General features: G+C 36.4%; 1 protein-coding gene across 1 annotated transcript in view; it reads right to left on the bottom strand.

Moving 5' to 3' along the window:
* Nucleotides 1–10,969: 10,969 nt before the first annotated feature.
* LOC121322179 (ubiquitin-conjugating enzyme E2 E3) overlaps nt 10,970–27,006 on the bottom strand; it is a 28,345-nt gene continuing 12,308 nt past the window's right edge. Inside the window, exons 4-6 of the mRNA XM_041261764.1 lie at nt 16,857–16,989; nt 14,210–14,357; nt 10,970–12,349 (exon numbers count right to left, since the gene is read on the bottom strand). Coding sequence (XP_041117698.1) covers nt 12,252–12,349; nt 14,210–14,357; nt 16,857–16,989 — 379 coding nt within the window. The 3' untranslated portion in view covers nt 10,970–12,251. The remainder of the gene's footprint in view (nt 12,350–14,209; nt 14,358–16,856; nt 16,990–27,006) is intronic.

Below are 27,006 nucleotides of genomic sequence, written 5' to 3'. Positions count from 1 at the left end.
TTCATTAACAGAAATAATGTGCTGTGGGGTTTCATTGCTTTCAAGCAGACATAAAAATGTTTGTACAACATACTGCAGAATGTTATGTTAAACAGCTCTGTAAAGCTTAAAGAAAATTAGATTGTTTAGTTTTTGCAACTGGTATTTGGACAACATTAAGATAGTTATTCAGACACAAGTTCTGAAGAACATAATTGTGAAGAAAATTAAAAATACAAAAAAATTATTTCAAAATATTACTTAGTTGGTGCTTTTATCCAAAGCAACTTACAGAGACTTGGGGGTGAGATATGCAATACAATAGGACCTAGGTTTTACGTCTCATCCAAAGGATGGAGCGTAAGGAGGTTAAACGATTTGCTCAAGGTCACACACAGTAGCAGGGATTGAATCTGGAACCTCCTGGTAACAAGGCCCTTGCTTTAACCACTGGACCACTAAGCCACCTACAGTTGTTTACTGTGATAACTCCCAACCCCCCCAAAATAACATATGTTATTGGAAATCCATGTTCTCATTTCAGTAAAACAGATGTATCTCAGAAGGATGCTTTAAAATATAGAAAACAACATTTGGATACAGTGAAAAGCTGGTGCCTGAGTGACTTCTGACATCTTCAATACACTTGCATTTCTCAAAAAAGACCTACAGTATTTATTATCCTGTGCATTGCTCATCTGTCCATTTAAAATTCTCCAGCCACCCCAGGAGGAAAATCTCAACACTAATTGATTTAACAATCATACTTGTCAAAAGAGGGACACATTCTCCTGACACTGCATGGTTAATGGCAGTTGAACAAAAACAAGTATTTGTTTACACAGCGTTAACACAAACCCTTTCTTTCAAAGGACACACTGTGCACTGGACTGACTGGCAGTGTGAGTTCTCACACATTTAAGACAGATGATGCATACAAGAGTACTTTAACACTGATGAAAACAGTGCACTAGTAATTTCTTAATTAATCAGACATTTGCAGTATCGTTGCAGGTTCTGTGTATATGGCTTTGGATGCTTTCATTTTCACTTTTCATATTTTAAATGGCATGCCAGAAGTTCTTTGGATGTAACATTTGAAAAAAATAAACCACGGAACAATTATCTTATTTCACAATTGGTTCAATTTTACTTCACCTTTATTTGAAAATACTGGAGGTAAAACCATTGTTTAAAATAACGTGTACACAAGATATAAAAACAGCTTTTGTTTTGATACCATTAGTATAGAACCACTGCGTTGCAACTAATATAGTGAAAAATGGAAATTAACCAACTATAGCATTCCAGATGACTTTACGCAAAGGGACCATTAAATGAAAAGAAACAAAAAAACAAAAAACAAAAAGAAAACAGTAAGCTCTGGAGGAACACTGTTAATGGTTGAAATATAGTGATATAGACTGGGAGAAAGACACTATAATGCGGTCTAATTTTTCAGCTTGACAGGTAATCCAGTATTTATTCTGTCAGCATTAATCACAGGTCCGGTATTAGCTCCTAGGAAGAAAATTCTCCATACGAGGGCAGCAGTTTATTTCCAAAGGAGCAGTCTTGTGTCTCCACAGAATTGAGCTCAGTCGGACAATGAAACCGAGATCATTATTCACTGAGTTCTTTGGGATTTGCAACACACAGGCCCCTTCCTCATACATGCTTATTAACAGCTGTACTCTGCTGTGTGGCATCAGCAAAACATTCTCACTGTCCTTTCCTGCAGTGCCGTGCTGCAGGCCTGCCTTGACACAGTTTGTGTTGTGCTTGTTCTGAGGAGGAGTAAATGTAATTGTCCACACCACACACAATTCTGACATACTGTCGCACTTTTTTCCCTGACTGGATTTTTTTTTTTTCCCTGTTATTTCAGCCCTTGAAAAAAACTAATAATAATAATAATAATAATAATAATAATAATAATAATAATAATAATAATATAATAATACACAGAATACACTTAAAACAGCCTAATAGCTACTAAGGAGACTGTTTGAAAACATTTATTTGAAAGAGAAAATATATAGTTATAAGAATTCTGAAGAGGGTAGTACCATCTGGTAATTCCCTTCTTGGTATGTTAAGTGCCCTCGGTTCAGCCTCAGGGTGTTTATTTACCTAAAGAGGGCATTACCAGATGGTAGAGACCACTTCATTGGCTCTGATTGCTTACATAGATACTTATAAGCATTGGATGGTATAATGGGTAATATTTTTGTATTGGAGGCACAAAAGAGATTTGGTAGTTACAAATATACATTTCCTAATTTTAAAAAGGTTGTTTTTCCAATATGTTTTCGTGGTTATTTTGACTGTGTTGAAAGCACTAACTGTCGACGTACTTCAATATTCTCATAACAACTCTGGAAAGATGGCCTACTTTCAATGAGCCTTTCACCCAGTGAGAATTTGAACAACACCTGGTATAAGACAACAACTGCATAGCTATTTCTCACACAGTGCTGTTTCACTTGATTTGGTTCCCCTTCCCCTTGAAAATGTGATATATATATATATATATATATATATATATATATATATATATATATAAGCACGTTACTAGTGTGTAACCACTGCTTATACCAATATATTGCATATGTAAATGCGCCCAAAAATACCACTGTGAAACATTATTTGTACTTGTGGTGGCTCTGCTCTGTTACTACAAATGGTCCCTAACAGTATGTGAACATGGTTATAAGGTCACAATTATAGGCTGTTTATGAATTAAATGGTTTATGTACCAGTGCATGATCATATCTGTTTGTAAGTGTGTGTTTCAACAAAAGCAAAAGGCTCATTAGGTCCCCAGAGATTTCCATTGCCTTTACAAAACTGTTTTGCCACCATAGTACAAATCACTGCCAGAGGCATATCTTTTCCAAACAAAATACACACACAAACACCCTGCCCATGACTGCCTTTCAGGTAGGACTGATGGCTTCAGTTCCCAACAGTTCTAATTGTGGCACTGGGATTTTAAATGATTATCTTTTTGTTGCGGGTGGGTATTGCCCCGGAGGTAATTCTCAAGGGAGAACCCCATCACACAACCCTCTCTCTAGATACAGCTGCTTTACTCAGAACACTTTTTTTTTATTTGACCTTCTGTCCTTTCATTTCCTGCATAATGCACATTTAGATATACCGCATATACAAAGTGATAATCCAGTTTGGCGTCAGTGTGTGTGATTCTTTTTTTTTTTTTGTAATCATTTAAGAAAACGTCCAGCACAATGTATGATTCTCTTTTTTGCAGTTTTTGTAATTCTTCCTCATTATACTAGTTAAGGAATCTTTTTGCATTATAAATGACTTTGTTTCAAGCTATTTCAGTCGCTTTGGTATAACAATTTTCTTTTTTTAAGGAAGGGCATGCTTTGTAAACAAAAAAATCCAGTTTTCAATGTGTACAATTTTACTTTGCCGCTTAGGAATAATAATAATAATAATAATAATAATAATAATAATAATAATAATAATAATAATAATTCAAGAGAAACAACTGGCAGGCCAGGCATTTACAACAAAGTCAATGAATTATTTAAAACCAGCATTTCATTATTATGACAAAAGAAGCACTTGACAGGAAGCCTTTACTCTAAAGAAGCCCACAGGCATGAGAACTGCAAGATTGGTGCTTGCCCCTGTAGAAGATTGCTGACTTATTGACTGTGAAAAAATCTAAGGCTTGTACCTTCCAATATTGTACAATAAAAAATAATTGACCTCTAATATTCCAACACTTATACTGCTAAGAATCCACTGTTTACTTGAGTCAGAACAGAAATATCCAATAAAATAAATCTGGATGTAAAAGAAACATTTGTATTGACACATACCCGTAAAAATAGATGCATAAAGGAAAAGTATGTTACACCCTGTCAAATAGCATGTTAATCTTACAGATCAATTAAAAACAAATACAAGATACTAAGTGTTTTGTGCATGCATCTCGAGAATATAAACATAGTAAACTGTCTCAGCTATACACCTTTTAACTGACAATTATATAAAGACACATGGAGATGAAAAATGTACTGCAAGAGAGACATCTAGTGGGGAGTTAACAATATTTATAAAACAACCTCCACAAATTGCAGTGGAACTAAAATGGACATGTCCTGTTTAAGATAATTAACAGAACCTTGAAAAATGTGTGATGGGTTATGATTATTATTGTTAAATATAATAATAATAATAATAATAATAATAATAATAATAATAATAATAATAATAATAATAATAATAATAATGCAATACTCAGAATTTAAATTAATGAAAGATGTATACTCATTCTTTTAAGATCGTGTTCAACAAACAGTACACTGTACAATTTGTGTAAACTTCCAAATAGCCAATACATTTGTTAACATACCAGTATTGTGGAATGTATCAGATTTGTTTTAGGAAAGACATGGCAAGAACAAATCTGAACACATGCTAGCATTTCACACTTCATAATCATTGATATAGGCATTCATTCTTACTCTTCCATCGGTGACTACAGAGTTTTTCAAACTCTGTAGTCACTGAAAATGCCATCGTCTTTAATTCTTGCACTGCTGTGCGACATGAATTTGGAACAGGACAGTCTCCCAGAAGTTCAAACACATAAACAGGATTTGTTTTCAAAAGGGAAGACTTGAATTTTCTCCAGATTATTCATGGTAAAGACAAACAAGTGGCACAAATCACTTACTAGCTATCATCTGTTCTAGCATTATTTATACCTTATGACTTCAGTTGTGGCCCTAAACAAAATGCTTCTGATCCTGGGCATTTTAAATTTAATGCCAAATGAATTAGACAGCTGCATCTTTACCTCAATAAACTGCACACTCTTATCAAGTTACAACATTCTTCAACTGATCAAACTAATTCTACAATAATATATGTTCTGTTCTGAATAATAATAAAACTGATTTTCACAGATATGGATAAAGAAAAATGTTTCATGAAATTGCTGTATTACCTCCCATGTTAGCTAATAGCGACCCCTCACTTCTAAATATAGCACTACACCACTGATCACGGAAACCAACATAACTGTTTATTTTAAAATTTTAAAAAATGTTAGTGGATTGAAAAAGAAAATGCATATATATAGAGATCATATTTCTTTAAGATACAGAAAATGATATTTTCCATTAGAATGGCTGATACATAAAGAAAGCAATTGACGAGAAAACAGGTACATAACAACCTGGTTTTCAAGGTGGCAAATTCTGCAGTGATTAAATAACTACACAATATCTTTGTAGGATTTGCTGTCATGGTAATTAAAATACAGCAGAAATAAGGAATCGGTGTGCAGTTGATATACTGTCCTATTCTAGTACAAGGAAACAGCAGTTTACCTGTGAAAGACAAAACGGGAGGAAATATAACTGTATCCAAGAACCACACAAATAAACTGTAATTAATAAAACAAAAGAAAAAAATAAACATTCGCTTAAGACTTTCATTTAAATCTAAATAACAGACAAAAAAAAAGAAAAAAAAGACGACCATTAAAAAAAATAAAAATCCTGTGTTCAAAAATGATCATGGTATAAATTGTAATATACTTAATTTTCAAAAAATATTAAGTAACAAGGTATTGTGTAACTGAAGTACTCAAACAGAAACCATTGTTTTGAAGGTAGTTGTATTGTACTTCCACCGGAGCTATGAATATTGTTTACCTCAAGAGTATTTATAATCAAGTCCAATGCTCTTGACAATTACACAGCACTTTATGACCCAGTCTTCTTGTCAACCCACTTCTCTTGTAGTTTACAATAGAAAGGACGATGACTACTAAATAATTGATTATGATTTTCCTTATGGAACTTTACAGAAAAGCTAACTTAAGGAGTTTTTACAGTCAGTAAGCACAGCCTCAAAGTACTCCCTGACCACAAAACCAATGTCACCTTGACTACTGGTAACCTTGTTTTTCTTACCCAGTAGGAGTGTTCCTCAAAACCTTTGTACTGTATGGTATGTTTTTTGTATTTCTTAAATAACGCATCTATGTATATTTAAACTAAATGTATAACTGACAAATTTTTAAGGAGGAAAGGTGAAGGGCTTAAAGGGAAACATGAAATATACACTGAGTATACAAAACATTAGGAACACCCTGCTCTTTCCGTGAAATAGACTGATGAGGTGAATCCAGGTGAAAGCTATGATCCCTTACTGATGTAACCTGTTAAATCCACTTCAAATTGTGTAGATGAAGGGGGGACAGGTTAAAAAAGGATTTTTAAGCCTTGACACTATTGAGACATGGATTGTGTATGTGTGCCATTCAGAGGGTAAATGGGCAAGACAAAAGACTTTGAATGGGGTATGGTAGTAGGTGCCAGGCACGCCGGTTTGAGTGTCAAGAACTGCAACGCTGCTGGGTTTTTCACGCTCAACAGTTTCCCATGTGTATCAAGGATGGTCCACCACCAAAAGGACATGCAGCCAACGGCAGGCCAGTGGTCGAAAACGGCTCATTGATGAGAGGCGCCAAAGGAGGCTGACACGAATTGTGCAGAGCAACAGAGTGGCTACAGTTAGTCAATTGACAGTCCAGTACATCACTGATGCCGAAAGACCCATAAAAGAATGCACAACTCGTTGTACCTTGACAAGAGTGGGGTATGGCAGCCGATGACCTAACAGAGTTCCACTTCTTTCAGCAAAACACAAGTAACTGTGGTTGCAGTGAAAAAAGGAACAAAAACAATGGACACTGGAGGATTGGAAAAACATTGCCTGGTCTGATGAATTCCAGTTCCTGCTGTTTCATGCTGATGGGAGGACTAGGGTATGGAGAAAACCACATGAGTACATGCATCAATTGTCAACATTGCAGGCTGGTGGTGGTGGTATGGGGTGTTTTTATGGCACACATTGGGCCCCTTCATAAAAGTGAAACAATGTTTGAATGCCACAGGATATCTGAACATCATTGGCGATCAGGTGCATACCTTCATGGCAGCAGTGTATCCATCTGCTAATGGATTTTTTCAGCAGGAAAATGCCCCATGCCATAAGGCTATGATTGTTCATTAATGATTCCACGAACATGACAGTGAATTCAGCTTACTGCAGTGTCCTGCCCAGTCACCAGATCTCAATCCAATTGAGCATCTGTGGGATGAGATGGAACGAGCTATTCAGAGTAGAGATCCACTACCAGCCAACTTGACAACTGTGGGAAGCATTGGAGTCAACTTGAGCCAGCATCCCTGTGGAACGCTTTCGACACCTTGTAGAGGTCATGCCCCGACGAATTCAGGCTGTTCTAAGGGCAAAAGGGGGTGCAACTCACTATTAGGAAGGTGTTCCTAATGTTTTGTACACTCAGTGTATTTTTTAATACTGGAAATAGGTTATATAGTATGTGCATGCAAGCCTTTTGTTAACTATTCCATCTGAAGTGCTGAAATTAAATTAAATTAACTTTGCCATCATGTGACAGAGTAACTTCCGCCCATGGGTGTATTTGGGTTATTTTGTATAGTTTGGGTTAGGAAGCACAGGTGAGTTAAAATGTTTGCAGGTATGTGGCACAGGGAAGTTGCAATTAGTTCACGTACAGATAGTGCAGGGACCAGACTGAATGATTAGCAATTGAGTACTGGCACAACTGTATATAGAGTCACAGATCTCGCACTCAGGGTTGGGTGTTTAGTGAGGAGAGAAAGAGAAAGGTTGGGAGGAATAAGAATAAAAAAATAACAATTGTTACTCGTGCTGAAACAGTTCAGCACGATACTTGTTCTAGGTCAGTGTTTGTTTTCTGTTTTGTTTGGCCATCGTGCCATTTGTTTTGGGTAATAAGTATTGTTTGATCAACCTTTTTATTTATTACTAAAATGTGCAGCAGCACATTAAACCCCAGTACTTTCAGACCATTTCCTGGTCTGACGTCACCCATCAGCCATCCTTTCCACATATCATTAATCAATTTGAATGATGTTCAAATGTATTCAAAAGAAGGGATCTGGAATGTCAAGCGGGCGCAAACATAATGATTTGCAGTTGGGCAATTGCTGACCTTCCAAAAACTTTGCACCTCTTACAAGTGGAAACCATTGTAGAAGCCAGTAATTAAGAGCTGTGTAAAACCACCTTCAGAGACCTGTCATTGGCCTCAGGGTGGCTGCTATGGTACACTTCTTGATTCGGTGACGCTTGACTCTTGTTGAGGACAGGTAGGAAAACCTACGGTGAAGAGCAAGACGGAGAAGGCTGCATATTCAAACCCAGGGTTACTTTGTTTGGGATGCCAGAGGATGCGTTGGTAAGGTGTTATCGTCTCACACCTATAATACATCCTAGACCTAATAGCTGAATTTCACTTTTTCATCACCTGGTTGACTGTCCTCCTGGTAACACAGAGAGCATTGACTTTCTCCACTATAGAAAACCATATGGCCTCTTTGGTAACATAACTGATGTTGGCTGAGGATTTTCCAAATAACTAAATTTCACGTTGAGTGACCTCAGCCGTACGACTCTCAGCTCCTCAGAAAACGTGTCTTTTCTTTTCCCTGTGCAAAGAGGACTTTGCTGCTCTTTCTCAGACATAATTTTTTATTTGGTTTCATTTTCACGCTCCACAAATCTCATACAGTGCCTACTGCTCTCTGTACTCTTAACCCACCTCACCTCTGGGCTGTAACTGCGGCCGCTAAATAGCCTAATGCACAGGCGGCGCTCATTGCAACCCTGCAGTGCAAAATAATTGCCTGGCCGCTGGGCAACTTGGATTTTGCAGCCGCAATTGTTTGTTTTACGCCTATCCTTACACCAGCCCCATAGTGTCTAAATTAGTGAGTTAGTTGGTCGATGACCCAAACCCTTCACTGGATTGCTAGCCCAGTGTAACAAACACCTCACTAGAGCAGGAAAATGTCTGGATCTCAATAGCTTTATAAAGGTAGAACTCTCAAACAGAGACAGTGTTCAGCTAAACGTCATTAGCCTGTACATTTTTCAGTAAATGTACTATTGTTGCTACTAAGTTTACGGTACTACTGTGAAGAGAACCTGAAGCTGCTTGTCAGCCTTATAAAAAAAAGCCATTTAACACAATACAATAAAGGTGTAGAATGGTACTCCATCAGTGTACTAGGATCCAAAGCTTCTAACTAGCAACATTATAAGTAAAAGATGATTAGTTTTCATCAATGTTTGATCCATTCACACAATCCCACGGGTGCCTTTTACGGTAAGTTGTTCTTGCAATGTCTGAAGAATTGCACAAGAGACATCATCTCTCTGACTAACAACACAATGAAAGTTCAGTGCTTCTCCACATTTTTCATTCATTAAGTCCCAACCTTGATCACTCAATAAAAGAAGGATAAGAGTCCTTTCTGTGTTGACTGAATACATGGCCTCTTCCTGCAAAGGCAGTTGAATGGCTATTGTGCTGAGCTGTGTGGCAGATTTTGTGATGTTAGTGACAGTCCACTTGGGACTAGCAGAGACCACCCAGCCTTTTTCATTATTCCAAGCAGAAATATGTCCCTTTTTCAAAACTACACTAGCATTGGTCCACAATAATAAAATAAAGAAACTAAATTTCTTTGCAGTCACAAATTACTATATTTAACAAAATGGATAATTCTTAAGTCAACAAATGCCCTTTACAATAATATAAAAAAATAGATGTTAAAATATCATGAAGTTCATTGTGTATACAAACCAAGTTACTATTTGGATTTAAATAGCACATATTAAAAGCAAGGAAAACACCATAAATCTTTATTATAAGACCTACATTAACAATGACCACACTTAATATTTAAAAGAGAATTCTGTCAATACCCGCCAAACACTTCTGATGTAGAACCATCTTTAGTGTCTGTCATTGTGATTTAAGACTGCCTCCTTAACAAAGCACATTACAATAACCGCACTAGATCAAAAACAGACATAGATGATGTTTGTTAAGCATCCTGAGGACTGGCCAGCTGCAGTGGCTTTTACAGTACGATGCATTTTCCCTCTGTTTTGATGCAATTCATAGAACTTAATTGCAACAACATACCACAAAAGGAAACGATAAATCAGTTTACTGTACATACTTCTGCCAGGTTCAACATAAACATGGAATTCAGACACTCAATATAACATGTATTTTATTGATCTCTCTTTTAAGGGATCCATAACATTTTCTGGGAAAAAAAAACAAAAAAAACAACAAAAAACAGTAATATTTATAGTTAATACATTGTCCTTAGCCAGTAGTACGAGACACTGCAGATATCAACAGAAAACTGCAGCTCGAAGAGAAAGATTTAATTGTGGCCCTGTTCTCCCTGCTTCAGAGACCTTTCTCCTTAACACAGTGGGAAGTAACCTTTCTGCCCTGAGTGATCAGGATGCAGAAATTGACTGTTTTATTAGAGTAATGTTATAATCTCAGCCTGGCCTTGCAAACATGATCTTTTATTACAGGGGCTTAACATGCATTTGAACAATCTGCTAAAAGAGTCATGTGTAAGGCTGCCATGTCTACATTATTTTGTAAACTACCGGCAATAAACTAAAACAGCAGTTTAAAACGAAGTGTAGGGCATGGTACAGTCCATTTTTATTTTGAAACATGAGATTATATATATATATAAACTATAGGTTAAAGAAATCTGTTTGGCAAGCCATGCTTTCAGTTAGTGTTGAACCAGGAGGGTGAACTTGTTTCCACCCATTCAATGACTTTTTTCCTGTTATTAACCAACCAGCTACTTCCCCTATTGACTGACATTCTTTCAGCCAGTAACATGCTTTAACCCAAAAGACACTGGTGAAATGACCCAGGAAGTCCAAGTGCAAATAGATAATCCAAGAATAAGGCATAGAAACAGAGATTCCTTTAACCTAATCATGTTTTAAAAAAAATATACATATATATATATATATATATATATATATATATATATATATATATATATATATATATATATATATATATATATATATATATGCTCTATAACACATGTCTTTTTCAAAACTGCACATTTGAGACTATTAATTAATGTAAGGGCCAAACAGGAAATTATTGTTAGCTACAATTACTTTAACAGATGCCATCCTGCTTTACAAACCCTGCGAGACAGGTGAACGACACAGAGATAAATATTTCCTCTGAAGAGGACAACATTACAGCACACCACAGATATAAAAAAGGGCTGCACTGTATTCCTGTACCTTCAGAGTTTAAACAGAGGTTTCACTATCAAGTTAATTCCAAGAATTACACAGAAAATAACTGGTTAGTTGTCATTGCTTAACTAAGTGAAAACACTCCAGTTATAAGCGATTCAAGGGAATAAAAATGTATATTTATGTTGGTCTTTTACATAAATAAAATCCAGGAGAATTAACTAGGTTATAACTTGCCAGAAAATACAGACATTTTAAAAACACGTATTTCCTATTTTGGCCTAAGGGGTGCAAGTAATAGCACAGGGGTGGTCAAAGAAGTATTGGAAATTAAGTGGCACTTTACAACCACAAGCCATACATGTTTCAGTTAAACAGCTACTTTAAATGATTCATTTCCTGCAACAGTTAAATATCATGCATCATTTTAATAAGATACACAATTCAACCCTAATAGTTGCGGTATTATCAAAGGCAATTTTTCAAATTATCATTATGTTCACTTAATGTTTAAATGTCAATATCTACTGTATATCTTGGGTATAGTAACACCACATGACCCTGCGGAATAAGTTTATTATGTTTCCGGATGTTACAGTGGTTGCTCATAATTTTTTGAGCTACAAAAGGTTAAATGAAATCTATTACAAATTGAAAAAGGTAAAACATAGTTCACAACAGCATGTACCACACAACTGGAAATGGATCTGGGTTTAATATAAATGACATTATTCTTAATAATCTACAGCTATTTGTTTTATTTAACTTCAAACAAATAATGGATTAGGCTAAAATGCACCATAATATTTGGTTGAATTTAGGAATAGTTTCCTTATTACATCACAAAATACATTTTGATATCCCAAAGAAGCAAGACTTGCAAGTAGGCATTTAAACATAACTAAAATCTACAGCTACAAAATTCTACTCCGACAGCATTTACCTTTTCAGGATCTCCTCCCAGTCTCCATAGGATAAAAGCAGAGAGTAGAACCAGTATAACATATACACAGAAGTCCGTATTGTAAAGGCTATCAAGATTTGCTGCATGTTGTAAAGTTGCCTCCTGATTCTTCACACTGCACAAGAGGTCCTGTTATTTATGTAGCATATCTCTTGGTCCACTGCCGGGCTATCCTGTCATGCTCTGCTCTGTTAGTCAAATACTGAGTGGCTATACTTCCAACCAGAGGATCAGCTGAGAAAAAAACGAAAAACAAAAAGCAAAAAAAGACAAGATATTAGTTTCCAATTTAACAAAATTGTGAAAGTCACATTTGTAGAAGCTTTTACTGTCCTTCACGCGTTAAAAAAAAAAAAAAAAGTATCATTTTGTTCTCTAGATTCTCAAAATTTCATGACAACTGCATAATCTGATGCACAGTGTAGAAGTAAACATTTATCCAGTATATGTATTTTTATGTCCAGTTCTACATATTAAACCACTTTTTAAATTCCCATGACATATGCCTCCAACAACATGGTTTGGTAACCCATTCCACGCTGCTCTCTATAGGAATAAAATAAAAGTTAAAAATGAGGAGGCGGCCATTTGGCCCATAGTCTTCTGACTGATCCCGTAATACATACAAATACATGCTTTCACTGTTTACTACATCCAGGACAATCCCCACAGGAGCGAGTCAATGGATTTCCTTTCAATTTACAGTAATTATTAGAGGTCAGCATGGGTAGAAAATCTTGAACCGGGTACCTGTCGTGAAAAATACCCGGGTACACAGATCTTTATATTAATGTTAATGTTTTAAAACATATATTAATGTTTTAAGTGCATGATACATATTTAAATACTATACAATACACATACATTTAGTCCCTTCAGATCTGTAACCTATTTCAATACTGGAAACATTGAAATAATAATAATAATAATAATAATAATAATAATAATAATAATAATAATAATAATAATAATAATATCATCTTCACTGCCAATTTCTTTTAAAGATGCCAACATTTCTGAATTTTATTCATTGCGGATTTCTTTTGAAACTTCTCCAAATCACATGCAAATTATTTGTTATTTTCCTCATCTTGGTTTGACTAAGTTTTCAAACTGTCTTAACGAGTAGCTATTGCACTGACAAATCAGTGAAACTGGCGGGGTATGGGATTTGTAGTTTTTAATGTGTTACTAACAGTGGGCAGTGGATACCAATAGACTACATTCCTAGAGTATAGTACGACTGAGCGATGAGAGTTTAGATCTTTGAGTTTTTTTTGTTTTTGTTTTTTATGTTTTATACTGTCAGCTAAAAAAAATAAATAAATGTACTTTTTTTTTTTTATAGTTAACCTTTAGGAACTCCTACTGGCACAAATTTACGTTCGCAAAGAGACACAGCACTTCATTCTGGTCTGATATTAAAATACATCCAACGTAAATATGTGCACAACTTGAGTTAGCCACAGGAAAATAAACACATATGATCTTCAGTCAGTCGGTTATACAAACACACAATACTTATAGTCTCATTAAAAAGCAATGCACTTGTCATAGATGATATCCACTGGGACAAAACAAGACAACCAACAGATTATTTATCTATTTTTTGTCACCAGTAGAGGGAACCAAATCATATACGGAGAAACCCTTCACTGTACTGCAATTCACAGATACAATAATTTAGATGTCAAAGAGAAAATGCCTTAGTAAGTATACACTTACCCTAGGATTACATTTAAATTATGATGTGACTATCCTTATAAAAGACTTTTAAAATTAACTCACTATGATAACTGGGTGCAACTGTTTAATGATAACAGCTTTAGTTATTTGATACTTTAAAAAACTTCTGTTAAGGACAGCAGAATCGTAATTGAATTGAAAGTCTTTTGTTTCAACTGCCATTTAAATTCTGTACGTTTTAAAACAACTAAGAGGATTTGTATACTTGACACATGGTACCTGTTTCATGTTAATGACGACACCAGTAAGCCCCAGACTGAAACTGCTTGATGCAGCAATATATGAAAGTGCTGCCAGATAAACATTTCACACAGTTAAGCTTTACACAGTAGAATATGATTTGCTCACCGGGATTGCAATCCGTCAGGAGGGAACAGATAGACAAGAGAACCTTTGAGATAGTCAGAGCAGGGCTCCAGTTGTCTTTCAGAATATCCAGGCAGATGACTCCCTGACTGTTGATATTGCAGTGATAAATCCGAGTGCGGAAAGTGACCTGAAGAAAAACACAGACCAGTTTGTGTAGAACGGAACTTTGGGGGAATCCTAGAACAGTCTTTATACTGAGGAAAAAAACAATAAGTAATTGACAAAGTTCACAGTTTACACTGCTGAAGAAATCATGTTCCCTTCCAATTAACGAACTTTATTATACATGCTCTAAGTTGTATTATACAGTACTGTAGCTGGCCCAAATTATTCATCTGTAACTTCAAAACATTTACCTAGAAATTCTGAGGTAAAACTATTACAAATCAGATGAATGAGACAAAACACTTGTCTACATGTATAGTTGTATGACTTATATTTATCATATTTCTCTTTTTATTAAGTCAGGTTTGGACTCATTTTAATTATGTTTGTTTTGGTTTCATGACACATTAAAAAAAAAAAAAAAAAAAACTTAAAACTGACCAACACAATTTGATGACATCAAGCAAGACAGACAAGTTGGGGTAGAGGTTGTGAGCCAGAAAATCCTGGGCTTGAATCCCAGTTCACCTCTGACTTGCTGTAAACACAGACTCATCTATTAAACTCCAAGTGCCTCCTTCCCACCCAGCTCTAATCTTGCTTAGACCATGTTTTAACAGCAAATGAGATGTTAAACTGTGGCCAAGGAAATCAAGTTTTTAATGCTGTAAGTTTAGTCACTGGGTCATGCTTTTACAGCTTTGGAGGATAACGGAGAGTGCTGTTTGTGGTCTTCATTTCTGTCTCAATCTTACTGCTTACTGGTATATATAGCTGCAAACAAGACAACTGAACTCACGTGGTTTAGAAATCAGCAGTCATTATACAGCAGTCTGTAACAGTTATACACAATGGTGTGATTACTAAGATTAATGCTTTAAAAAAAATACAAATCACTGTGAACAGAGGCAGACTGAACAGTATGACTAAAAGAAGAGTTTTCTTACTTTAGTAATTCAGAGAAGGCTGCAATTTAGAAACAAACGATGTTTAAGCAGAATTTAGAAAGTGCTACTACACATTTAATAAGTTATTTCTGCTGAAACACTTCCTTCATATGAGGGACCATCAGAGTTTTATCCCCTGTTTTTATTACATTAAAGGGGAACTGTAATGCAAATGAATCTTTAACCATTTCAATAGAAAACATGTTAACTAAAGCTTCTGATGCCTCTCCTTGAGCAGTATATCGTATAAAAACCATTAAAACAAATTAACATTAAATGCATTGGAGCTCTCTTCCGTCATGCTTTGTGTGACTTCCTGTCGTGGACTCACTCTAAAATCACATGCAGTTTTTGTTCCTGTTTTTCCTTTTGTTATTTTTGCACCCGAACGCTTTGCACTCTGACATAATTCACCCTGCTGTTGTTCACTGGTGTGAGTGGCTGTCAACGATATGACATAACAGTGGCGTCAGAAAGGTTCCAATATGACGAAGGCCTGCATTTCCAGCTGGCCCAGAAAGCGGACAAAAAAAACCTGAAATACTAGCCAAGCACTCGACTTAACAAAATTGGCGCCGCAAGACGCATTTGTTATTTATACTAAGCATTTAGAGAGCCTTATTATTTTGAGTACAGTTCCCCTTTAAGGGAAAAGCCAATGGTGCTATAGCAGGAACCATTTCTTAAAAAGTGCAAAGAATACATTTCATTTGTGCACAATGTTTCAGTTTTTTTGTTATGCTTTTCTGTTGTCAATCTATACAACGGTAGTTTATTATTATTTTTAATGATCCATGACATATGTAGTTAAACTAGAAAGCAGAATACACTACAAGTGAATGCATATTACAGTTAATACATAAATAAAACATGAATGCCTCCTTAACAATGCACTTTATAGAGTATTACATTCCTGGAAGTCTATAAACTCACTCACGGTATTAGGATTTTGCTATTACAGTTTAATTTGATATGGCACCTCCTAATCGGGTTTGTTAAACAATTTAAATTTAAATCACTATTAATATATTCATTGAACAACTGCAAAGCTCAGGGATAAAGTATTCCCCAAAACTGTATGTCAAAATCAGCTTCTAATTAAACTGGAACGGTGTGGGGGACTCCTGAAACTGTCAAGGTGATAAATATATCCTAGCAACACAAGGATTATCGTCATCTGTGTTTTCAATTTGTTATTCATTGCAAAAAAACACAGTTACACTTCTAATTTAGTTAAACCATATATTTTAAAATACGTTTGGAAAATATAAATTCTGATTTGAAATGTACGATTAGAAAGTAATTTTTTTTTTTTCAAATATCTCTATTGTATCTTAATAGTATTGTTTGCAAATATCATGATGACTATGTTAATATTTAATTTCGAACAACTGAATCACTAATGAACTAACTGAGGTCATGTGTGGCTTGCAAACAAAATTACAGCATAAAATAGTGTGTGTCAACTAAGCTCTTGACAGTGTGAAAACAAGAACCCAAGTTCAAAGTTGCACACTATACAACTATGTGGCTTATTAAAATACAGTACAGTGGGGAGTCAGTTCCATACTTACCTTTGGTGGTTTAAAGGGGTAGTCAGAGGAAAAAGTAATATCCAGAAAGAAAACTCCTCCTTCATACACTGAACCTGGGGGCCCTAGGATGGTAGACCGCCATTCATATATATTGTCTCCTTTTGGACCAGCACTAAAAAAAATAGAAAAAAAAAAATTAAAAAAATAAATAGATACTTCACATCACCTTTGATAAAAACATCCAGTGCACGTATACAGTATGTGTACTTGTACAGTAAAAAGATAAAGAAATGGGACTGGACTTAGAATTCTTACTGTATATACTTTCATATAAACAACTAACTTACAGATAGGGTTTCAAATGTTTTAAAAAATGTATTCAGGTATTTCTTTCATTCATACTGTACATGGTAAATCCAGAAAGTCAACATCCATGATATTTGACCAACGCCTAACAAAATTAAATGTTTGTATGTTAAACTCCTAATTCATAATTCACTGTTTTTGAAGTGATGGTGGTAAATTGATTTCAAACAAACAGGGGGTAATGGAAGTGAAGTGTTCATATTGCAGTGGTCCTCATCAGATTCTCATGAGCCCTTGATGAGAACTGAGAATAAAACACTATTTTCTTATTTTTGTATTTTTTTTTTTTATTAGTGTATACTCACACATGATTTATCAGCTTTTGAAGGAGGGGAAAATTATTGACTAGTTTGCCAATATGTAGTGCTCTTTTTAGTAACAACGATCAGGTACTGTACATCACACTCCAATGATTCTTATCACATTTGGATTAGCTTTGTTAGGCTCAAGGAGGCTTACCAAAGCAGCATTCATGTCATTCCTGTTTCAACCTCTTGCTAAGGACGGTATCTCTCTAAATACATCAACACGACAATAGTTCACTACACTGTGCTATTGAAGTGCAGGTACAGTAAAGTCAGAAAGCATGACTGATTTCAACAATCCAATACAACTAGCATACCCAAGGCGGCTGTAAATAAGTGATAAGACACTAAATAAAGTAGGCAACTGTGCTCTATTTGGTACTCTGATCACCCACCGGCCTAACAGGCAGTGCTAGGCAATTATCTTTTATAAATAGTGGACTTGTCTGAAAAGAACAGCAGGGCGACACATCCTGAAGCCAGTTAGGTTGTCACTCCATGTTGCTATGGACAGGAGTTGTTTCACTTCCAAAACTATGGTAATAAATTTAATCCAATATGCATCACCTAAAAGGTGGTACAGTATACTTAACTTGAGAGAAAAGGGAAGTCTACAGTAATTAAACACTGTTCAAAAGATTAAAAAACTTCCATTGTTTTAGTTTAACACTGCTGCCGTAAGGTGTTAACACTGCTCTGTGACGTTATTAATGTCACACTCTGGGGTTCTAACCGTGATTCGGGGATTGCTATTCAAATTACATAACTGTGATGTTAATAGTGTCATCTCACATTTACTCCTGCTTAATGCAAGGGCTGAAAATAACCCCATGAAATGTTAATTTCGATTTACCTGCTAATAAAACGTAATTATGTAAGCAGTACAGTGTGCACGCAGAAGGATGTGATTTTGGTGGCAAGACATACATAAACAATAAAAACTTTATTTAAGTCCATGAGCACCATGCATAGCATTGACCCCACTTAGCTGCTACTGGTATTTCCCATCAATAATTTCAGTTTCTAAATGTAAACATAATTTAATAAACTCATAAGGTTGAAGAAATATTTAAAGAAAATAATAAAATAAAAAAAGCAGTTACCACATTATTTCTACTACTGAACCATAACATGCTGCATACAGTAAAAGTGGAAGTTATTATTCCTAAATTTAAATTGGATATTTCATGGCAGTGTGGAAAGAGTTGAAGATAAACAAACAAAAGGCAAATTCACAAATACAGTATTACAGTTGGATCAGTCCTGTTCAACATAAAGCAGCTTTCTCTCGTCTCTCGACACCGCTTCAACATTTTTAGTACTGTTATTTTATATTGCTTATTTGTTCAACTTTTTAAATATTTATTAGCTTCAAGAAAATACAAATCTCTCAACATACAATAAAAGCAGTTTTAATAGTTATATACATTACTCCAGGAAATAAGCCTGATGCAGATTTGAACAGTCACTTCATTGCAAGAAAGTCTTGATTTCTGTCATACCACGATTTTGTAAGTATGTTATTTGCAGCACCATGAGACAAGGAAGACAATACAAATCATGTCTGCCTGATATTCAAGACCTGCCATGCTTAAGTAGATTTCACAGCATTCTACTTGCATTCTGGCAGCAGATAAGGGTCCATAAACTACTCATACCCAAAGAACATTATAGCTTACTTTATTAATAAACAACCTTAAAAACATTTTTTACAGTACATTACATTACGATGCAGTCTTGACTGGGTCATAAAAGTGATGCATTAAAATTGAATCGTTTAGGATTGAGGTTCGATCTGATGTTTACACTAAACAGCAATGGAACAGATCCAGTGTGCAAAGGCCTTAACGTTGCATAAAATGAAAGCCCTCAAGTTTATCTTTAGCACTGTTGTTGTTTGTTAGCTGCTATAATTATAGCAGTGCCGTACAGCAATTAAAAAACTAATGAATCACAAAATGTGTGAGAAAATAGCAACTGATGGAGACTTGTGAGGTTGTGTGTTGCTGGGAAAACATCCAATATCCATCTGTGGTAGGGCTGATACTCCAGTCCTGCAGCAGTTACTGTCCACTCTCAACTGCATTTTTAATGCTCACCTTTAGTGGAATGGATACTGCTGAAAAGTGAGACTGTTTTAAGGTAAGAAACTACTGCAGGTAAGAACTTATTCATTCACTAAAACAGTCAAAAGAAAACAATTGTAAGATTTTGTTAGCAGTAAATATGTTATCCTGAATTGTAAATCCAGCTATTTATATACATGATTACCTCTAAACCTGCATGGCATCAAAGATATTTACTGGGTGATTTCCCTCTTACTGGCAAATAAGTCCATAATCAAAATACAGGATATGGCTTGGCCTCTTCATTTGACAATTTGAGGGAAGTCGAGAGTCTACTCTGTAATTACACTGACATTAGATAAATGGCTATACTATAATCTTTCTCTAAATGTCACATTTGGCTGTTTTGATTTGACAGCATGAAATGATAAATGCACTGGACTTCTAGAATGCAGGTTCTAACATTTGCTCAAAATACACCTCCATCAAGCAGCTCCATTACCCCGGAGCAGAATTACTGCATCACAGGATCAATGGTTGAGACAATATTCTAATAGTTGCTTCAAGGTCTATATTAGTATAATACTAGCAGTCTAAAATGAAGATATTATTTCCAGTTTGTATTAAAACCCTTTAAGAAATAAAAGATGTATTGTATAGACAGCACTCAGACAAAATTTTATTTTAACACATACAACGTAAATATTTAAAATAAATAAAACCGCCAACCTAAGAAATATGAAAGAAAAATTGTCTTATCATATTGTAGAACATTACACAAATACCATAGTACTTGGAATTAAAAAATAAAAATAAAAAACGTAAAAAAAGATGGTGTGGCTGCATGAACACACAATAAGAACGTGACTGACTGCCTGAGAAATGACGAACAAACACGTTACTGCCTGCTCTTGAATCATCCATTACATACAGGCACCCATTTTCAAAGAAGCGTCCTTAGTCTAGCTTCCTGAGGAATTCGAATAGAAGCTTTTACAATTTCAGTGTTTCGTTATGCTGAAATAAGTCCATATTTTTTTACCATTTGTACTTACAGCATACATTAACTTAACGTACTGTATACAGTACAAGGTTTGTGGATTACAAAAAGACAAGGAGCTTTTTTTATTGTAACAATTCAATTTCTCTTTACTGGTCAATGACTGCAGGTAATATAACTACTGATTTACTGTACTGTTAGAATAAGTGTCTTAGATAGTGTAAACATTAACACTACAGTTCCCATGAATCAGTGTTATCAGCATCAGTTACTGTACAGTAACATTAAACATTATAAAAACCAGTGACCCTAAATTATTGTCTCCTGTTGGTGAAACTCCACATGACTAGTAAGTACAAGTAACTTGTAACAAGTTTCCATGCAAAAATTGAAATTGGTTATAATAAGGTATTGATTAATGTTACACTATTCATTATTCCATAACAACACTAGAGAAATTACAGAGCTCGCCCGGTTCCTAGTGCAGTACATGTATTTTGAAACCAGGACCAGAGGACACAGTTGCAAATGAAGTGAAGATATACTTAGAACAAAAGGGCAGAACACATCTTTACTCAGAGTGGCAAGGGCATGGGTTACCTACTGTAGCCATGTTGTTGATGCAGAATTGTTAGGATCCTTTATAGCCTAGCTCCAGTAGTAAGAACCGGGAAAGCTCTAATTTCTCTAGTGTTCTTATGGTTGTTATGGAATAATTCATGCTAGTGTAGCAAAAAACAAATCAGATAATGAACAGCTCCTTTCTATTTATTTATTTAATTTATATAGCGCCTTTCATATTGGAGTATCACAAGGCACTGTACATAAAAATACAAAATATACAAATCTACAACTGCAATTACAGTAAGTTGGTAGTTTTAAGGGTGTCACAATTGTATTTGTCCAATCAGAAAATGAGCTTTTACACTAAATTATAATCCATCAGAAAATGCCATCACACTTGCCTAAAACTTTTGCACAGTACTGTGTGTGTGTGTGTGTATGTATATATATATATATATATATATATATATATATATATATATATATATATATATATATATATAGCTTAACACAAATGCTGTACAGTAGATATCTAAATAAAAGCTGCTTCACAATAGGAAGTGGTTTCTCTGTGTATACTTAGTGTTTCCTTTCACTAAAGCAATTATGCATAAGAAAATAGCATATTACAGTGCTTTTGCTGTCCATGCCAAAACCACTACCAATATCTATGCATGCCTAATATTGCCTAACACGTTTTCACAGGAACATTCAAACTGCACCACAGAAAACACATGTTTTGACAAAATTTACTGAATAAAGGCGGCTCACGTCTAATAAAATTAATAGGTGGTTCAACTTCTTTGCCATTTTAGTAGTGTGTAAATGTACAAAAGTAAAGACCAGCGCAAACAACACCTCCCTGGCTACCTTTATAAACTGTGACAACCTAAAATCTGACTATTACATGGTTTGCTGTTACTGGATTCCGAAAATGAAGCAGCTCTTCTCCACCATGAGGGAGATACTGAATTCAATACATATCACATGCACTACTGCCTTTTCAGTAAGCAGCCTATTCTACTGCATTGTCTATGGATTCTGAGTTTTAGCAATTACTGTGGCTTGCAGTCCTTGTTGAATTAGCTCAAACTATTTCAGTTTCCATCTCCTCTGACAGTATAGGTACTGTAACTGAGTTTGAGGTGGCTAGGATACAATAGTAGTAGCGTCCTTCTGATAAAGGAATTTTTCAACAAGGGACACAGGGTTGAAACTCATGAACAAGCAGAGAGAAAATAAATCAAGGATCATAATGCAGGGACAAGAGAGACAAACAAGAAGAAACAAAAAACAACAAACAACAGGCAGCAGCACTTTCTCCCTTGATAAAAGTTCTGTAAATTGAATTAAAGTTTTGCCTAACTAAAACGCACTTAATCTGGGTGTTTGCTACAGAGAGGGTGGGAAAGAAAAAGGTTATGGTGTGGCTTTTTTCCCACCAAAATACATCTGTTACTAAGTAAGATTTTAACATGTAGTTCTGTGAAAAATCCTAAATTAAATGTCACTATAATTGTAGTATACAGCTTCCTTACGACAAGCTCAATAAAATAATTTAAAAAAAAACAGCTCTGTTGAAACGGTACAGTATGTTAAAAAAACAAATATTTCAGTACTATTTTTTTTTTTGTATTGCTTTCATATTCTGTATGGCCAAATCTCATCATACTCAGTAACCTTTTCCCATGTAATTAATGCCTCTAGAATATGTATTAATGGAAAAGCAAGTTACAGCAAGATATTGGTGAGACGAGATTGCAGATTTACAAAAGATCACTTGCATATCTAATAGAGATGGTGAGCAATATAGCGAGAGATCCATAGAAAAACAAATAGGTTAATAACAAATACAGTACAACCACTCCATCTTTTTATTGTAGGCGTCAGGGTCGAGTATAAATCCTCTACGCAACCTGCTTTTTCTCATTTTTCGTATAAAAAACAGCACACCATTTTAATATGTACTACAGAGGGTAATTGCTTCTCATCAACTTAAGTCTCCAATTAACTGCATGAATGTTCCTCTCCTTTCTCAACTGCCCAAAACCCACTCCATTGAAAGCATCCATTCCCAGCATATGAGACTTGTTGCTAGGGAGCTGACTTCGCAGCCCTGTGGCTTTTGCTAGTGCACTGCTTAAAAAACAGCTTCAGTAAGTACATATTTAATTTGCTTTGTGTTACTGTGCAATGCGTGTGTATATGATAATAGTACGATATTAATGCTTTGTTTTTAATTGTTTTGTATATTTTTGTTTGTGATGTGCAGTACGAAATAAAATGAACAGAAATTCTAAGTGAAATTGTCTATGTATAGTGCGCAGTTAGACTGTAAAAAATGGGGCGACAACTCCAGGACCGTGATATATCTGAATCCACAGTATAGCGATGGACCTTTTTACAAGTAGGTTAACATTTTAATACAGTTTCAATACAAGCAAAAATCCTGAAAACATTATGATCTACTATACTTTTAAAAAACAAGTCTCTAATGCAATATGTTGCAAGGTCTATATTCTCATCTAAAATGGCTGGCTTGTCTTGAGCTACAGTAACAGAAAGTACCTTCCCAGTAATATGGAGAAGGTCCCTTGAGAAGCCATTAGGTTTCCCGTAGTATAGAGACTGCTGTTCAGAGTCAGAGTTATGGAATCGGAACCTTAAAATCACGGTGTGGGTTAAAAGTCAATTTCCTTCTTCAGTAAAGAAAATAATGAGAAACAACATCCCTACAGTATACCCACACAAAGGCATTATACATAACAATATTATCAACAGACTGTACTACATTTCAAGCAAACTGCCTCTGTTGGGGGTTTATGTAAGTCTCGATCTCTACAGCAAAGCATTTCACCGCATGAATTCCATTAAACAGGATGGGGGAAATCAGACCAGTCCTGATAAGTTTAAATTAGCTGTTTGTGTTTGCATCCAAAACCATTGAGAAAATAACACTCCATTCAACCCTGTGCCTACCATTGTAATTTCTGTTTATTTGATTGACGAGTAACAGTCTAAAAGTCCAAAAGTGTTAGAATACCTACACAAAGAGGGGCATGGGAAGCAAGAAGGTCTACTGTGTTACAGATAAAAATGATTTCCATTACATGAGAGTAGATGTTGAACATGCTGATCTGCACTCTGCTCTCGCCAAGATAAGCACCAGCTAAGACGTAATTTTGCAGTAAACTAACGTGATCCATCTGCATCTTCATCCATTTGCGTTGTTTTCCATCTGATGATGTAGATATCCTTCTGTCTGGTGTTGATTGCTGAAGTGTAATGCTGCTCCAGGGATCAGCTCATTTTGCCTACCCAGCGCATCAGCACATACAACGGCTGCGATGCTGGCTCCAGGGATCAACCCAGTGCGGTCTCCCTAGCGCATCAGCATGACAACCGTCTGGATTGAGCTAAGTAGGGTATATCTCTGGGGTCTTCAAGTGGGCACCTTCCATCCTTAGTGTTTTGTTGACTAGCCCACAACACCTCAAGAGGGGTCAACAGTGATTCTGGCATCCCAGAATCACCCCCCTCCATCCCCCACTCAGCTCAGCCCAGCTTACTTACCTGTACATCAGCGTTGCTTTCTTTCTATTGTGCTTGAGATCCCCATCCAGAATCTTTCCGTCTCAACCACAGCCAGTTGCTGCTCCTTTCTGCTGTTTTAGATAAGTTCTTCACTGTGCGACACAACTCTTGGCCACTGAACCCGACATCTCTGAGAAACCGGGTTGTAGAGTGTGCCACAAATCCTTGACAACCCACCTCCTCTGGGTAAACTCGGACTCTCCATACTCGCTGTTCCACTTCAGCAGCTAATTGAGCATACAGAAGTTTCTTCCTCTCATACGCCTCATCCACAGCATCTTCCCATGGCACTGTTAACTCTACCAGATGAACAAGGCGTGCTGATCCAGACCATAAGACAATGTCTGGTCAAAGGTTAGTGGTGGCAATCTCAGGTGAAAAAATAAGCCGTTGACCAACATCTGCCAGCAGCTTCCAGTTGTCCTGAGCGAGGCTTGATTTTAACACCTTTTCTTGGTGGTTGCTCTCCTTGATGGAGGAATATTGTCTTTTGTGTGTAATGCTTTGATGGAACTGGTGGCAACTTATTGGTTAGGTTATGCTTGTCTTCCAATGCTAAGGCCAAACATCGCAGCACCTGGTCATGGCGCCAAGTAAACCGTCCTTGGCTAAGACCCACCTTACATCCTGTCAAAATGTGCCTTAATGTTGTAGGCAATGAACACAAAGGACATGAGGGATCCTCACCCACCCAGAGGTTTAGGTTCTGTGGTGATGGGAGAACATCATATGGTGATCCGATGAGGAAACTAATCCTGCTCTGTTCCATTGTCTATAGGTCTTGACAGCCGATTTTGCGTTGTTTCACACTCTCCCATCTCATCCGTTCTCCCTGCTTGGCCTGGGAAACGGCCTTTACAGATCTGATCCTCTCCTCCTGCTTTTGCACCCCATTGACTACCAGCTTCCTCCGTTGAGCTGGGGTTGCCTTGTGCCATGTAGGAGGAGCTGAACTGAGATCAAAACCTCCTTTTCCATGCTGAACTGCCCCATAATATCTCTGATTCGAAGGGCAGCCTTAGCATCTTCCACAGCTTTCTTTGCCGTCTATTTTCTTCCAGTTTTCAACACAGGTGCTGCCTCCCTTACGCATTTGTCGCGTGAATCTACTAATGTCATTTCCAGTCGGACTTTGGCGCGCTTAAACTCCTGTTAGAACAGAGATTGGTAGCTGCAGTATTCCTTTACCATAAAGTCCCACTCTGGTGAGGCAGCGTGGAACTCCCAACCATTTCCTGACGTATGAACTGATTAAAGCTTCCAGCTTCTCAACTGTTGTCAAAGAAACCTTGTACACAGTCATTGGCCACAGCAGTCTTGGCAGTAGACCAAACTGAAAGCAGCAAAGTTTGTTTGCCTGGTAAAGCTGTCTATGCTCTTCAACCCTTCCACTGCTTGTTGTCCCACACGAACTGTGTCCTTTAGATCCCGTCGTACCATCTCCCTAGACTTTTCACCGGCTTCTCGGACACTGTTGGTATTGCCCACCATTAATGTAGAACATTTTATCTACTACTTTACCATTAATTATAGAGATGCTCCTGGATTTAGTGGGCTTGAATTGCATCCATGCCCATTCAATGTTATTGGTTAATTTGCCCAATAACTGATTAGTGCAGGCTACTGTTGTAGTCATTGTTGTCATGTCATCCATGTATGCTCAAATTGGTAGCAGTCGCATTCCAGAAGCCAAGCGCTCTCCTCCCACTACCCATTTTGATGCCCTTATATTTACTTCCATTGCCATTGTAAAAGCCAGTGGAGAAAAGGTACATCCTGCCAATATTCCAACTTCTAGGCATTGCCATGTAGTGCTGAATTCTGAAGTTGAAAAACTAAATTGCAAATCTCCAAAGTAGGCTTTCACTAAATTTGTTATTGTCATTGGTACGTTGAAAAAAATCAAATGCTGCCCAAAGAACTCCATTAGGCCCTGGAGATGATGATGCCCTTGCTTTTTTCACATCTTGCTCTACTTCTTTCCTGTTAGGTGCAGAGTCCTCCATTTGGTATTCGGGTGGATTGATAGGTGGAATATCTGAAGGAACTGACATAGGCTCCTGCCTTTTTGAATCTGTATGCGTTTCCTCCAAATATCTCTCCAGCTCAAACTTAGATAATTTTAGTATGCCATTTTACTCGCTTGTGAATATCTTCTGTACAAATCTGAATGAATCTTCATAAAACTTAGTTCTCACAAGCTCTTTCTTTTTGTAGCGTTTCCGTAGTCGCTCAGCTCTGCGCAATGTTGTAAGCTTTTATGACTCTTTGTAACAGATTGAGTCCCTCCTTCT

Source organism: Polyodon spathula, chromosome 10 (genome assembly GCF_017654505.1).
Source record: "Polyodon spathula isolate WHYD16114869_AA chromosome 10, ASM1765450v1, whole genome shotgun sequence".
Taxonomy (NCBI): domain Eukaryota; kingdom Metazoa; phylum Chordata; class Actinopteri; order Acipenseriformes; family Polyodontidae; genus Polyodon; species Polyodon spathula.
Note: the sequence above shows the minus strand (reverse complement) of the source record. Positions and strands in the feature narration are given on the sequence as shown.